At 45.2% G+C, this 16,650-nt stretch overlaps 1 protein-coding gene across 1 annotated transcript; it reads left to right on the forward strand.

The window, feature by feature from the left end:
- Positions 1-9,624: 9,624 nt before the first annotated feature.
- Positions 9,625-14,550, forward strand: Tmem106c (transmembrane protein 106C). Its single transcript, XM_046435540.1, is given in 8 exon segments — positions 9,625-9,643; positions 9,646-9,810; positions 10,677-10,740; positions 11,220-11,379; positions 11,470-11,610; positions 12,469-12,518; positions 12,959-13,012; positions 13,802-14,550. Coding segments are annotated over 8 exon segments (750 nt in total). The 3' UTR covers positions 13,899-14,550.
- Positions 14,551-16,650: the final 2,100 nt, after the last annotated feature.

Below are 16,650 nucleotides of genomic sequence, written 5' to 3' on the forward strand. Positions count from 1 at the left end.
TGGGAAGTGAGATGTTGGGTAAGAGCCTCCAAGGCAGAGTCTCGGGTGAAATAAAGGTGGATTGCAGGGATGGGTTCTGTATTAGGAAGCTCTTTCCAGTGTCTAACCTCAATCCTGCCTGCTGCACACCCAGCTCTATCCCATGTGTTTATTTCTTTTATTCTCAGAATTCAAGAAGGGCACAACGTGAAAGAAAGCACAAGGGGTATTTGTGACAGGCACAGAGGCTCTCTCCTTAACCTGTGAAGCCACCAGAGGGTGGCTTCCCACCCCCAACCACCTGATAGCCCTTGTCATGAGACCAAGCTGTGGGCAGTAGTAGCTTCAGGCCATATAGACAATCTTCCTTTCACAAGCTTATTTGTTATTCTTTTCCCACCTCTCCACCCCTTCCCCACCAGCTGCTTAAAATATTTTTCAAACAGAAAAATCCAACCACAGCTGGAAACCAACCCTAAAGTTAGTCCAGAACGTGGGAGCTGCCAGGGAAAATTGCTGGGGCACAGGCGGGGCTGTGGGAGGAAGAGCCTCAGCCACAGAGACAGGCCGCTCTGCAGGGGCCTGCAGGGGCACGAAGACCAGGGGAGAGGACACAAGAATCCCATGCTTGTTCCACAAATGGTCAGTAGGGCCCTGCACTGGGACGGTGCGGGACACAAATGGCCTTAGGGTATGACCCAGGCGCAAACTCTCTCATGACTACAACAGCAGACAAGATGGAATGTTTAAATGCTGGCGCTTTCTATTCAGTGACCTGTTTCAAACCCCTGCAAGAAAGGTACTACTATTATTATCCCTATCTTATAGAGAAAGAAATTGAGGCACACAGAAGGTAAGAAACTCTCACACCACCATACACCAAGGAAGCAGTGGAGTTGGGGGCTGGGCCCAAGGAGTTAGTGCAGTATCCACCTTGGTCGCTGGGCTGTTCTGCCTCTGAGCACTCAGGCAGGGTGAGACACAAGCTCCAGGACAGAAATGCAGCCAGCCCTGGCCTTCCATATCCAAAAGGGAGGATTTTAGGACTCTCCACTGTATGAAGACTAAAACCCAAGGATGCTCAAGTCCTTTAGTACTTACATATATAACCTGCACACAATCTTCCTGGATACTTCAGATATTCTTTAGATTACTTATACCTACTATGAGGTAAATGCTGTGGAGAGTTGTCATGCTGTATTGTCTAGGAAATAATGACAAGGAGAAAAGTCTGCATGTATTCAGAATCGATGAAAATTTTTTTAAAAAATATTTTTGGTCTGCAGTGGGTTGAATTCTCAGACACAGAACCCACGGATACTGAGGGCCAACTGTATTTGGAGAAAAAAAAAAACTGTGTCTGTACTGAATGTGTGCAGACTCTTTTCCTTATTATCATTCCCCAAACAATACAGTATAGCAATTATTTGCATAGCACTTACATTGCATTAGGTAGTATAATTAACCTAGAGATGGCTTGAAGTATACATAAGGACATACGTAGGTTACATGCAATTACTATGCCATTTCATATAAGGAAATTGGGCTTTCCTGAGTCTTGTATCTGCAGAAGTCCTGGAACTAATCCCCAGCAGACACTGAAAACCAAATGTGTAAACAATGGGAGAATTCAGAGAGAGATTGTCCCCAGTAGAGAGTCAGAGTTCCTCCAGGATCATCATGGAGAAGTCACAGAGCTGCATCTGGAAGGCTTCTGAGCCTCTACTCAGGGCAGGGACAAAAGCCATATAGCAAAGAAAGATAAAGCAGAGCAGAGACAGGACCCAAGAGGCCAGCATCCAAAATGTGGTGCCCACCATTTCAGAGTACCTACAGGGGACAGGACCCAGCCATGGTGGCACAGTGATTTACATTCATGTTCCCTCTCTCCAGTGTCCTGGCCTGCTTCTCATCTCCCTGGCACCTTCCTACCTGCTCAGTTCTCTCCCTCACTGTTTATCCAGGTCCCCTTGCAACCCTGTTCACAGAAGGGAAGACAAAAGCCCAGTGCTCCAAAAAATTAAGATTATAAAAATGTCTGTGACCTCTAATTTGACAGAAACCTCCAAACTATCTTGTTTGGAATGGGTGGGTCCAGCCAGGTGGTCTCACAGCCTTGAGCCCTAGGACCCCAGGAGACAAGGGGTAGGTTGGGGGACTGGACTCTTCCTCTCCCTGACTGTGTCTCCTTTCCTCTGTGAACTTTCCCAGGCATTTGGCACCTCTGGGCCTGTACTCTCTGGTTGGCTTTCTTTGTTCCTTTTCAGTCCTAAAAGGTCAGGGCACTCAGTACTCTTTTGCCACAATGACCTGCTGAATGGATGCCCAAGACTAACCAAAAAATGGTATCAGGAGTGCCAGGACACTAGTTCAGCCAGTCTCACATGTGCTCTCTGATGCAAGGTTCTGCTGCTGATAGAGAATCAGCATCGTGGTCACAGCTGACATGTACTGAATGTCTATTTCTTGACTGACACTACTCTAAAACTCAGCTAAAGGCTTTCATAGATCAACTTATTTACGTTTTTTTAAAAACCCCACCAATGAGGAAACTGAGTCAGGGAAAAATTAAGGATTATGCCCAAGTCATACAGCCAGTGAGGGGCTGAGCCAGGACTCATACCCAGGCCTCCAGGCTCCAGAGCCCGCTCTCTTAACCACCTGCAGGGTGCTGGCTGTCTCCGTCAGAGGGAAGTAGCTGGAGGGCAGGGACCATGTCCTGCCCATCACTGTGCCATGGAGCCCAACATCAGTCCTGGCACTGGTGGTACCTGGAACTAAAGCCAAGGCTCCTGGCAAATTGGGTTGGCCTTGACTGGAAGGGGGACAGGATGTGAATTCTCAAGAGTTGCCAGTGTCCAGGAATTTGTGCAAACGACCTCCCTTCGTGCTCATGATGTAATGGCTGAAGGAATTTAAGCCCTTTTCTGGCTCTGAACTAACTCAGCTCTAGTCATAGCCTCCAGCTGAGAGCATCTACCTGTTCCAAGGTGAACCTGGCCTGGGGGCATCCAGATCCCTTCCTGTCCCAGCAAACAAGATCAGGCCAGGCCATCCAGGGCCTGCTGCTGCAGGTGAACCAGCTTTGGGTGGGCTCCTTCTCTGATCTCAGCTGCCTCCTGAACCCTTCTGCAAAAGGGAACAAACAACCCCAAAGCTTCTGTGGGTTTTAAGAGGGCCCTTGAGTCTGGAGGCTGGCTGCTGGTCTCCTGCGCCCCCTGGTGGAAGGAAGAGAGATGCATCTTCCCTGCACAGAAGTCCCAAGCCCCCATGCCTCCCCAGCCTCCTCCCCTAAGTTCCCCTCTCTTCCTCTTGTCTTTATTCATTCATCCTAACTGAATTCTTGTCCACTAGGTGATGGGCACATGCCACATGACAGGGACACAGAAGATTGATGCTGTCCCTGCTCCAAGATACTTTCCAATCATTCACTCAACTCATTCATTCAACAAATATTTAAGGAGCTCCTACTGTCTGTCAGGCTTTTCTCAAAGCCCCCACAGAGTTCACAGACTAACAGGACATACAGCCTGGTGGAAAAACAGTGGCTATATGATGGGGGAGACTTAGGTGCTAGAGGGACCCCACCAGATAACCACAACAGAGGCCCTAAATGGAGCAGTGGCAGTAGAAGAGCAGAATGAGTGTGTGGGGTCAGGGTAGTAGGGGGAGGGGTATCAAGAGAGAGGGTTAAGGGGGACTGTCTGTTCATGCGTGTGTCTGTGGGTGTCTGTGTGTATGCGCTTGTTACTATGCATCTGTGTATGTGTGTGGGCAGCCAGTCTGAATGATTCGCATTCTCCATCCCAGAGTGGAGAGGCTTTGACTACATCTCATAGTGACCTGGACATTGCCCCGTCCCAGAACTCTGAGGACGCATCTTCAGACTTGTCGCCCCATGGATTGAGTTACACTCACCTGTTCCTTTGTGATGTTACCCCTTTGCCCTGTTTGGGATTGAATGTTCCATGGAAATGCCCTTTGTGTGTCCCCTTTTCTTGCTCTTCCTTTGGGTGTGGCCTTCCTAGATGTCAGTCAACCTGCTGACAGCAGACATCACAAAGCTACATTCAACTCCTGACCCTTTGCCTCATTTGAATGGCTTCTCCTCGATAAAAGGGTTCAGCGTGTGCTCTCTCTTTCTCTTTCTGTGGAACCTTAAGGTCAGAGGAGCCATCACAGGACCCCAAAGAAAAAGGTATCTCTGTCTCTTGTGTGATTATTTCGTGCAGCCCAGTTCACCTGGAGTGACCCTGAATGTTTTAGTCATGAGGAACGCGACATGTGTGCGTGTGTACATGCATGTGGGGTGGGGCAGAACGTGGTTTTGCAAAAAAATGTTGAAGCAACATCTGGGCTGGGCTTGGATAGCTGTGTAGGGTCTGTCCGAGTGTAGGAAATGGGGTGTGGAGTGGGGTGGGGCAGAGAGAAAAGAACATCCTATCCAGAGAGGCTGGAACAAACAAGCACATGCAGTACGGGCATGTTTAGGAAGCTACAAATAGTCTTCTGTGGCTCAAGTGTGTGGTTAGCAGGAAGAAGGCAGCAGGAGAGAGGAAAAAGCCTGGCGAGTTGGGGTGGGGGAGTCTTACCCTGGGGCTGAAAGGAGCCATAGAGGCTTTAAGAAACAGAATGATATACCCACATTTGCATTTTAGAAAAGGGCCATTAGACTAGGCCACTGGATCCATGGATGGAGGAAGGACTGGGAGGGCGAGAGGCCAGAGCTGCTGTGTGCTTGTAACCCAGCGGTGTGATGCTGGGCAAGCCACGTCACTTCTGTGAGTCACAGATACCTCATCTGTCAAATGGGGATGATGGTATTAAGCCTGTAGAGTTAGAAAGATTAAATGGAATAACGTTCAGGAACCATATACTACTGTGCCTGACACATATTAGGAAATTATAATATTTAATTAAATTAGAAAGTCAACCAGGAAAGCAATTGTAATTGCCTACGCAAAAGGTAGGAAGGCATGGCTGGGGTTATGGCTCAGTGACAGAGCGCTTGCCCTCATGTATGAGGCACTGGGTTCGAGCCTCAACACCACATAAAAATAAATAAATAAAATAAAGGTATTGTGTCCAACTACAACTAGAAATTTTTTTTTTTTAAATGGGAAGGGCCTAAATGCAACCATTGACCATGGAGGGAGAGGGGAAGAGGACACGGAGCTGTTTCACACATCTGACTTTGTGGCTGTGTGCTGTTCTTAAATGCAAGAGAACTTTCTTTCCCCCTTCTTTCTTTAGACTTTTCTTCCCTTAGAGAACTGAACCTGGAACTTTCTTGCAGTAGAAACCCATAGGCCAGAGCTTTGGGTTCTGGGATCCCTGATTCACGAGAGAATAAACACAGACTCCATTAAATAAAAAGGTTTCTTGTGCAAAGGGATTTAGCAGATCATCAGGTCCTTCCGTAAAGTATACCAAAGAAGGAGACAGAGTACTTGGTTCTGGTGTTGGTGTTTCCACTTATTGGGTGCCATTTAATCTCAAGCAGTTTTATCATCTATGGAATAAATAAAGGGGGCAGAATAAAGACTTCCAAGTGTAAATCTCAGCTGACAAAGGGAGGACAGAGTTGAGCAGAGCTCATCCCTGACCTCCTGTTCCTCCTCAGGGCCTTTTAGGATCAGCAGCTCTATCAGGGCTCTCCTGCCTTCAGCCTATGGGGCCCTAGTACATAATGGCCATGGAGGAGGTTGGAAGGATAGGGATGCCCAATTGGCCCCACTCTGCCCTGGCTCACCCGGAGAGCCCCAGTGAGCTCATGTCTGCAGTAACTTCACTGCTCATAACCAGGATGGTGAGACAAACCTGGAAGCCATGCACAAGTGAGAAGTGATGGCTGTCTCCTTAGGAATGTACTGCCCAATTAAAACTGTCTCCCATATGGCTCCAGAGGATGTTGGGACTACTCCGCAGGCCATCTTGGCCAACCTCCAGGCTGTGTGGTTCTGCAAGCATTTATTGAGGGCCTACTATGCATCAGACATCAAGCTGGGTGTCAGGGAGAAAAGGAGCAATAAAAGTTACACTAAAAAGTAAAATCTATCTGTCCCAAGACACACTTTTGGAAGCAGACTGTCAGAGAGCTTCGGGTTGTGCTGGTGATGCCCTGGACTCCTTTCCAGTCTCCCATCAACCCCAAGGCCTGTCTCTCCCTGACCACAGATTCCAAGCCCTTAGACTATTTCCTTCCCTTTAGAAAGCATCCCAAGCTCCCTACCTTCTTCTGGCCTCCTCTTCCTCCTCAGTTGATATGGATCAGGCAGCTGACTCATTTCTCCTACTTCTGGTATAGTCTGAAATTCCTCTGTAATGTCCATCCATAATGCAGATGTTAGGTTTATTGCATCCTGTCCTGGGCAGGGTGTCCAGCAGAGGTCATGAACTGAAGTGACACCCATGCAGTAAGAGAGGATGGGGTCTCAGTAGAGGTCATTCTCCAAGTGAAACACCTGAAGGAGGCAAGTCCTCAGACAGGAAAGACTAACTTGGAAGACTGGTGTCTTCCTCTTTCAAAGGGTGAGAATCTTGAGGGCTAGACTTGGGAGAGGATGGAAACCTAAGTGTGGCCTACGTGGCATGTGGTTAAAATAGGCTGTCCTGGGGCTGAGGCTGTGGCTCAGTGGTAGAGCACTTGCCTAGCATGTGTGAGGCACCAGGTTCGATTCTTAGCACCACAAATGAATAAAATAAAGGTTCATACATCTAAATATGTGTGTGTATGTATGTGTGTGTGTATGTATATATATATAAAAGGCTGCCTGCTTGTGTTTTCCCTTAAGTAGCTCTGTGTCTATATTTGTTAGGATAGTATTCCACTATGAAAAGACACCCCCAAAGCTGGCTTACAGTTATTTTTCTCACATAATGAGAACTCGGAAGACAATCAGTCCAGGACCTGATCATGGACTTTTATCCTGATACCTAGCCTTCCTTAGCATGCACTTCCCGCCTCATGGTCAAAGGTGGCTTCCCTGTCTCCAACATCAAGTCCAAATTCCAAATAGGAAAAAGAAGATCAAAAGACCACTTGAGTCTCCTTTCCTTTTAAAGTGCTTTCCCAAAAGTTCCATACAACTTCTTTCACCTCATTGGCCAAAACAGTGTCACATGGCCACTTCTATCTGCAAAAGAAGCTGGGGAATGTTTTTTGTTTTTGTTTTTTAGGTGTTTGATGACTTTATTTTCCATTAATTATTTATGCCCTGTCCATATAAATTCTAATATATGAAAATTATTTCTGCAGAATTTCCCAAGGTGGCCTCTGGTATGGAGGTGAGGGAGAATGACCACAAGAAACTGCAGTGCAGTCTCTCCATCAACCAGGAGCCATACACTGAAAATTAGCAACTGCTACACTACCATAAGTGTGGGGGCCGATAAGGAGAAAAGCCACCAAGGGCAAAACTTCAGAGAACCTTACAGTTTTTGGAGGCTGAAAGTCCAAGATTGGGCTCTGGTGAAGATTGTTTCACAACATGGTGGATGGCATCATGGTGGGAGTGCATGTGAGAAGAAGAGATCTCATGGTAAGACAGGAAGCTGGAAAGAGGGTACAGGTGTGTCTTCTTTTTATGAAAACCCATTTCTGGAAGAATGAACCAGGTTTCCCCCCAAAATTATATTAATCTCTTCTTAGGGCAGTGCCCCCAATGACTTTGCACTAAGCCTGATGTGGTAAGGGTTCCACCACTTCTCACATCATCTCTCCAGAGACTGAGCATCCAGTACTTGAACCTTTGGGAAACGAGAAACATACAACAGCACCAAGTAACACATTGTATATATGTTAATGGGCACCTGTGGTCACAAACATTTTTATCAGCTATTTTTTCCCAAAAAATTATTTACCAAAATAGAGAATATTCAACTTATCTGATATTTATGTTCTTATAGAAAAAAGTTAAATAAATAGAATAAGTCTAGTTTTTTACGTGGTCTTAATAAAGGTATTTTATGGTTTCATTCAATTTGGACTTGCTTACTTTTACCTTACCAATTTAATATGGCGATTGGAAAGCTTTAGTTTTATGGGGAATGTGTCTTAAGTTGAGCATCTGCTTTCCCCCAACAACATAGATTTGTTTAAATAAGAACTGTAAACTACAAGGAGAAGGAAAAAAAACAGATTTCAGGAAGGAGAAGGTGTAGCTTAGGGGTGGAAGAAGGGGAGCAATGGCTCAGTGGGCTGATGGCGGGCAGCAGTTGGCAGGTGCCTAGACAGCAGCAGGCGAATAAAGAGAATATGGAAGTAGCAGAAATCAGGTGCCCAACCTCGCTCTTCATTGCCAAGTGGGTCCCTCATTCATACAATCTCAGAATATCTCCTCTCCGCACATCATCTTTAGTGACTTCAGCTGTTTAATGTGTGCCTCAGCCTTCCTTCTGCTGCGGGCTAAGCTCAGCCTGGAAGCATGTACAACTCCATCTGTTAGAAAAGAACCCTCTGGTCTTTTACGTGCACGCCAGTGTTGTGGAAGGCTGGGACGGCGAGGTCCTGAAGAGAATCAGTCTACATCCCAGCGCATCCTACTTTCAGAGCTCAGCGCTTGGGTTTGTTCCGGAAAGAAACTGACAGGACGCTTCCTGGAAGTTTCCCTATGCTGCGCTAAGGGACTATTTGTGCGTCCTCCTGCCGCACTGTTATCTACAACACCAGAGTGTCTGGAGCCTCTACCCGACCGAGGGCAGGGTCTGGGTGTTTGGCTTTACGACCTCAACGTCTACAAGGCCCCGGGCAAAGCGAACGACCTTGGTCGCCGTGGCGCCTTCCTTCTCCTGCAACAAAGTCGCCCAAGTTTCAGGGAGCAGGGAAGCACCGCCCTCTCGCTGGGGTAGGCCCTCCCCAGCCTCCAGGGTCACCATCCTCCTCTGCTCTGTGCTGCCGTCTACCAGTGAGCGGGAGCGCGACAGCGACATAGTAGAAAGGAAGTGCCTGAGTTTCGAGGGCGCAGACGCGAGTGCACGCTGCCGTCCCCAGCGCCTCCTAGCCGTTCTGCGCCTGCGCACCGACTGCCAGCTGCAAGGACCGAAGAGGCAGGTATAAACCCGCTGAAGCGATTAGGTGGCTGAGGGAGCCGCCCAGGAAGTAGCTTCCGGGGTTCGAGCCCTGAAGGTTCGGGGACGCCGGAGTTCGCTCCGCCTGGGTGACTCTGATGAGATCGAAACATCGCTTTTTCAGGGGGGCGTGACCTGAGCCCACCTCTTGGGGCTGGGAGTGGAGGAGGAGGGGGTTCGCTAAGGCCTGTTATTAATTTGGTTCACCTGTTTGTTCAGGAAGGTTTTTCTCGAGGAAGATACAGAGTCTGCAGATAGTGGAGAGTAAGGGGCGAACTGGACCAGGTGGCTGGGGCAAGTCCCAGGGCGGTGAGGAGCTGGACAGATTGGCAGAAGGCAGGCCCATTACCCCCACTGTATGTAAAGGGGAGAGCAGTGCTGCTACAAAGTGAGTGTCCCGGTAGACATTGTGAGGTTGTTGGTCTCACACTCAGGATGGCAACCCCTAATTTGTGTGTGTATTCACTTTTCTTACAGAAAGAAGCAATGTCTTCTGTCGTGGCCCAGTGTGGACTCTAACATGCACTCACTTGACTCTTTTTATCTAGGACATGACACGCGTGGCACATCACGGCCATGGGATCTCAGCATTCTCCTTTGCACATGCTCCCTCCTGCAAGCGAAAGAAAGAAGATGACAGGGAGGCTTTGCTGACTGATCTAGAACAGGAAGAAGCCATTGCTCAGTTCCCATATGTGGAGTTCACAGGGAGAGATAGCATCACCTGTCTCACGTGCCAAGGAACAGGCTATATCCCAACAGGTTTGAATCTGGTGATCAGGGAAGGACTGATTCCTGGTTAAGGCAGGGGTTCTTATGTCTGCCCTAACAGCTTATCTCTGAGGCATTAGTACTTTTATAGTCCCAGAGTGCCCTGATTTGAAACCAGCTCAGCTGACTTGATACACTTGGGCAGATTCCACAACTTCTCTTGGTCTCTTTATATTTGAAACCCTTTCTTTTCTTTACTTCCATTCTTTTATCCCCATGCTCCCCGACTCTACTGTGGTTTGGAATATTCTTCTCATTCTATGTTATGGGGTTGTTTAGTACATATCTTATTGTTCTTGTGCATAAGGACTGGCACAGCTTTGTAGGCGGACCATCTTGGAAGCTTCTTAATAAAGAAGCAGTTAGTGAATTAATAGCCCAATGTCAGCAAAATGTATCAGGTGAGGAGAAATAAACAAATGTTCAGAAGAGGAGCCTGGGCTACCTTCAGGATTATCTATTATTAAGAAAGCACTCAGAGAGTCTTTTAGAGTTTAGATGGAGAGTCACAAAGAGCTTAAAAAACATTTACTCTAACCCTTTATATTAAAGGTGAGTAAACAGTGGCTCTGAGAGGTTGATGACTTTGCCAAGTTGGCCATGCATTAAAACAGAATAAGATCCCAGGTTTCTCAACTTTATGCCACTGACCTGAAAGTACTTACAGGTGTTTTGTAATTTATAATATTCTTTATTAATTTATTTATTCTTGTTCATTAAACCTACCATATGAAATTAGTACTTTTTAAATATCTAATCCCAGGAAAATATTTGCTGTGGCAGGCTGCAGTGAAGTGCTAAGAAAAGTATTGCCAAGTAGGTGGGATTTACAAAATATGTGTTTCATTCTTTTCCAGAGCAAGTCAATGAATTGGTGGCTTTGATCCCACATAGTGATCAGAGATTGCGCCCTCAGAGAACGTGAGTTAATTGCCTCCTACCTGCTAATACCTACTCCTGTCCCTATTTCTTTTTATATGTTATGACTGTAAGTTAATTCTGTGAAAACTACATCTGTTCTTGTAAATGACCCATTTCCTTTATTACAATTTGCTCAAGAAGGATATTTCTGCCCCATCACAATCTGGGGAAAGAAACTTGAAGCTAGAAATGTTCTGAGAGCCAAGTGAAGGGGTGAGATTGAAAGGAATTGGAGAAGTAGGGTGTCCTAGGAGTGAGGAAATTCTTTGTCCACGTAGCTCCTCCCAGGCTTCACTTAACAGTGTCCAAACTGGTTTTAAAAGGCTTCTTCTGCTCCATCCCTTCTTGCTTGGTTTCTGGTTCCTGGCTATTTGTATTCTCCTTTCACTCTCACCTTTGTTCCCTATTTTTACATTTAATCTCTGTCAGTTGCACCTTGATCTGACTGCTCATTGGGGCATTTGTTATGTCATTTGCAGTAAGCAGTATGTCCTTCTGTCGGTCCTACTCTGTCTCCTGGCATCTGGTTTGGTGGTTTTCTTCCTGTTTCCACATTCAGTCCTCGTGGGTGATGATGGCATCAAAGTGGTGAAAGTCACATTTAATAAGCAGGACTCACTTGTAATTCTCGCCATCACGGTAAGGCTTAGGGCTTCACTGCCTGGATTGTGCACCTGCTGGTCTTGGACCAGGATGCTTACACTTGTTTCCTCATTTGCCCTGATGCAGGCCACCCTGAAAATCAGAAACTCCAACTTCTATCCTGTGACAGTGACCAGACTGTCCAGCCAGGTTCAGTACATGAACACAGTGGTTGGCACATATGTGACCACTAACATCTCCCCCATTCCACCGCGGAGTGAGCAACTGGTAAGCTGTTTTTTGGGAGTCCCTGTCCCACAGTGTGGGAGCAAAGTAAGTGCTGTGAGGACACACAGCTTATTTTAGTCAGCTTTTCCACTGCTGTGTCTAAAGGATCTGACCAGAACAACTACAGAGAAGTCTATCTGAGGGCTCATGGTTTCATAAGTCTTAGTCCATAAAAGGCAGCTCCATTCCTCAGGACTAGAGGTGAGGCTGAACATCATGGCAGGAGAGAGTGGCGGAGGGAAGCAGCTCACATCATGGTGATCAAAAAGAAAAGCAAGATTCTACTCTCCAGATACAAAATATATACACCCAAGCCATGCCCCAATTCCCACCCTCTCCAGCCACACCCTACCACTTCAGTTAATCCCATAAAGGATTGACTGGCTGATTTGGCTAAGGCTATAACCCAATCATTTCTCCTCCAAACCTTCTTGCATTGTCTCACAGGTGAGCTTTTGGGGAATACCACATCTAAACCATAACACAGCTGCATTACTTTTCTTCTCCTGGTTTCCACACATAGGCACTGATTGATGAGAAAGATCTAATGGGCTCTGTAATTATGAACAATTGTGGAGAAGGATGGAGAAAATAGTTAGCATTTAAGAATTTGAGGAGCAAAAGAATTTGTAAGAGAAAGACTTGCTACATATCAAGAAGAGGCAGTATTATAATCTGAAATCCATTGACCTCTCAAAGGGGAAGAGGTCAGAGTAGTAATTAGAAGCTCATAGGCTAGATCAAGGATAGTCTCGGGGACATATTTTATATGTGATGGAACCATGGTCCAGGGTCTGAGGGTTTCTGATAATAGTGCTGTCCTTGACCACTGTCTGACTCCAAGTATCTTGTTTTCAGGTGAATTTTACGGTGAAGGCAGAGATGGGAGGACCATTTTCTTATGTGTAGTAAGGACAATGCTTTTTATATGTGTGGTCTTTATCAGAGGAAAGGAATTCAGAGCCGTACTCAGTTGTCTGGTGCCAGGTTCTGCCTTAAGTCTTAGCCTTTGCCCTGTAGGCTTCCTAGCTTTGGCTATCTTAAGTTTTATTTGGAAGAGATATTGTTTTATCTGTGATTGAAGTGCTGGAATTTCTAAAAGAAATCATTAACCCACTAGAAACATTACCAAGCTCCAGCACTTTGGAAAAACAGAAAAGGATCACAACGGGGAACGATGAGAATGACCCTTGTTGGTGGCTTAGAACTGGTGGGCCTTAGCAGCATTTGGGTCAGAAGGGTGGGTGTTGGGAATCACCCTAAATAATTTAATACTCTTCTATTGATTCTTCTATTTTTTTTTCCTGTTTTAAATCAAACTGCCTGTCTCTGTATTGCTGCTTGGTAGCTTCTTCTGTACATTACCTGACATCCTGGTGCACAACATAGTGATCTTCATGCGGTATGTCCCTTGCTTCCTTACCCTGATGGCTTGAACTATTGGACCTTGTGAGCTTACTGCCCTTACTCAGAGACACATAGCCAGAGAGATCTCAAAGCCCCTTGGTGTTCTCTAGATGTGGAGCTCAGATCCCCTACACAAGTCACCAGGTTCACAGTGAACTGTTGAATATGTCATTTTCTCTATGAAGTGGGATCTAGTTTAACTAAGAACACGCGATCGCTTTAGAATCCTAATGAGACCAGTAAAGAACAGAAAAGCTTTCTCAAGGTATAAGTACTAGGTATTTGACCAGACTTACTCTCTAGCCACACAAATTATCATGTGTCATGAAACTTCAGGATTATTCATGAACCCGTGACTGTCACATTTGCAGGTGACAGGTTCTGCTACTGACATCTGAAATGTGAGGATTAGAGCAAGGGTTCTCAGCGTGGCACTGGTGATATTTTGTGCCAGAAACAATTTTTGTTTTTGATGTTTAACAGCATCCCTGGTCTGTACCAACTAGCTACTGGTACACTCAGCCCCATACTTGGTTGAAACAACCCAAAATGTCTCCAACATTGCCATAGTTTCCACAGGGGAAAATCATCCCTGGTTCAGAACCACTTATTTAGAAGATCACCTCACAACACAGTATCTTCGGGTATAGAAAGATCCTCTGACTTCCTAGTTGCATAACAATGAAGATATGTGTCTCGGGGGTATTGTTGCTTGAACTTGCAAGAAACTACTTGGGCAAATTTCCTTGCTTATTTCATTTCTTCTTGGTTTTCTTTTTCCTAGAACTTCAGTGAAGATTTTATATATTGGTCACATGACCCAGAGCTCCTTGGAGACACATCACTATGTAGATTGTGGAGCAAATTCCACAGCTGTTTAGCATCTGCTCATGGTTCTCCAGTGGCAATACCTATAAAAGAGAGCCCAGCATCTGTTCCTGAGTTCCATACTGATCCCAGGTGGTATAAGAAGAGGACAAATTTTTTTTCTTAGCCCACAGCAAACCTCCCTCCTACCCCTTAGGGGGAACCTCCTTCCTATAGCACCATGTATGTTTCTCAGAACCAGCAGAATCACTGCCCAGTGCCTCGCTTGTGCCCAGCAAATAGTTGGCACTCAATAAAGTTTGAAGAATTTAATTTAGATCTTTTTAGCTGTTCTTGAGGCATTATAAGCTGAATCTATACCATGCTTCTGGGTTATCAAACCACAGAGTGGCATGAAGATAGGACTGTTAGTGCATCTGCAGATATGTCAGTGCCTCATCTGCACAGAGTGGCATCAGGGTACCCTTGAAATACCTAAAAGAAGAGGGCATGGAACCACTCAATGTGTGCATTTGTTTGATCTGTTTCCAAATGCCTAGAAGCTTTTAAAAGAAAGATTTTCTTTCTTTCTTTTTTTTTTTCCTGTAGAAAGTCACACTTGTTTCTACCCAAAGTCTATGTGGGGCTTGGTTTACCCTTCATCCATTGGCTGGAACATGGATTGGGGGTTTGATTAAAAAAATAAATAAACTCTGTTTTTGATTCCTCTGTGTCTCTAATTGTCTAGATGCCTTTGTAGGTAACCCTGAGGAAACCATAGAATAGTAAGTGAGTCAGCACAGGGTCCACTATGGGAAGGAAATAAAAGGAACCCAGACAACTTGCTGTCCCCATGAGTGTTGTCACAGCAAACAGCCTCACTTCATCTGCCTCTGCAGGCAACTGACTGCCCTATTACTCTTCCAGAATAAAGCACACAGCGCCCCCTGGAGGCTGAAAAAGTCAGATATGCCAGAGAGTGAGAAACTGCTTCCTGTGGGGGTACCCCCAGTGTGGCTTTTGTCTTTACTAAGAGGAATTGGTTTGAGGTTGGAAGTTTCCTCAACTGTCTCCACCCTCTGAACCACCAGAGGATGGGCTGCAGAGGATCTATCAAATTATGGCTAAATTTCATGACTGGCTGAGACTGACCACCATCAAGGGTTGAACACTGGAGTTTCAGAAATAACCAGGTGGTATGAAGGGTGTACACATTAGTGGTGACAGTGATAGATCTTAGTGAAGGAATATCACTACTTGGACAGGGGCAAGTCATTTCTGAAAATGTTGCCCTAATCAGAACATGCCTGAACTCCTGATGATGTTCACTCTCTGTATCATCTCTTTAGTTTTTCCATTTTCCAAATAGCCTCTGTAGCATATTTTCTTAATGATTTTGGAAAAGCTACTCATATTGGTACTTTAGTTTCGACTAATTTATTTTTTGTGACCTTGTGCCTCAGAAACATTTCTTGCTTCTTGATATTAACTTAAAATCCAGTTAATAATATTTAAGTGAGAGCAGTTAAATTTTCTAAACATATAGCAATGAGTCTGGTCTTGGTGTTACGAGCTCTCATACCTAATTTTATTCTTAGCATCTCATAGCACTTTGGGATGCCCTGCATAATTTTATTGTGGAATCTGTCCATTCTTGGAACAAATATCCAGAATTTTTCTCTCAGCAATCCAAAATTAGGGGAAGTTTTTGGCTTAGATGTCATTATCATCACCATTGTTTCCAGTGGATTGAAATTTGCAAAGATTATTTCTTAGAGATGAGGCTTGCTGGAGATCATTTCTCTGTAGCTTCCTCTTGACCTATACTGTGACCTATAGATCTCTAACTATTTATATCATGTCGCTTGGTTGAAGAGTTGCTACCTATAGGAATCTCCATTTATTTGTAATTTATTCATTCCAGAAAAAGCATTGAACACCTGCTGTATGCCAAAGATTGCAATTTTTGATGCATTTTTTTGAGTGATATAGCTGGAAGTCTACACAAGCCTTGAATCTTTATCAGTCCCATGTAGACCACAGGTAACTTCATTCAACTAAGTTACATCATAAGTTAAGTATAAATATCAATAAATCCAGCAAAAGTGTCTTTTATTTATTTGTAGTATTTCTTTTTTATTTATTTGTAGTATGTCGACCTTAATCTAGAGGAAGGGGGCAGGGATGTTAGAAGTGGGTAGAGAAAGCCTTGGCTCTCTGGTTTGTTAGCCATGCCAGATCTTTTAAAATTGGTTTTATAAAAATCATCCCGGTGACTTGGGGGCTGAGGCAAGAGGATCACAAGTTCAAGGCCAGCCTGGGCAACTTAGTGAGACCCTGTCTCAAAAATTTAAAAATTAATAAGAAGTAAAAATAAGGATAGGGGATATAGCTCAGCAGTAGAGTGCCCTCCAGTACTACAGGAAAAAAAAGAAAAAGAAAAAAAAAATTGTCATGGATTCTGATTGGTTTCCTATCTGCTGTCCACTTCACACATCACCACCACTGGGGCCCTCTAGTGGAGAAGGGAACAACTTGCTTACCTCTATACTATCTGAGGCACTGGAAAGCAAGGGAGACCTGGTAATAATGAGAAAGGGAATGCTGTCCATCTAAGATGGAGGTCACAATCTTACATCTGGTGTTCAGAGGAGATGAGTGGAAGCTTTAAGTGCAGGTCCAGGAAGTGAAGAATGGGGGCCAGAAGGAAGGGTGGGAAAGAGGAATAAGGAGGAGCAGGAGGGGTGGAGATTAATAACCCACTTCTCCTTGACCTAAAATTTGTACTGAAAGATGCAAATAACCACCCTGATTACTCATGTGCAC

The sequence above is a fragment of the Marmota monax genome, unplaced genomic scaffold (assembly GCF_021218885.2).
Source record: "Marmota monax isolate L192 unplaced genomic scaffold, Marmota_monax_Labrador192_F-V1.1 WCK01_AAM20220418_F8-fsc00012, whole genome shotgun sequence".
In the NCBI taxonomy this organism is placed as follows: domain Eukaryota; kingdom Metazoa; phylum Chordata; class Mammalia; order Rodentia; family Sciuridae; genus Marmota; species Marmota monax.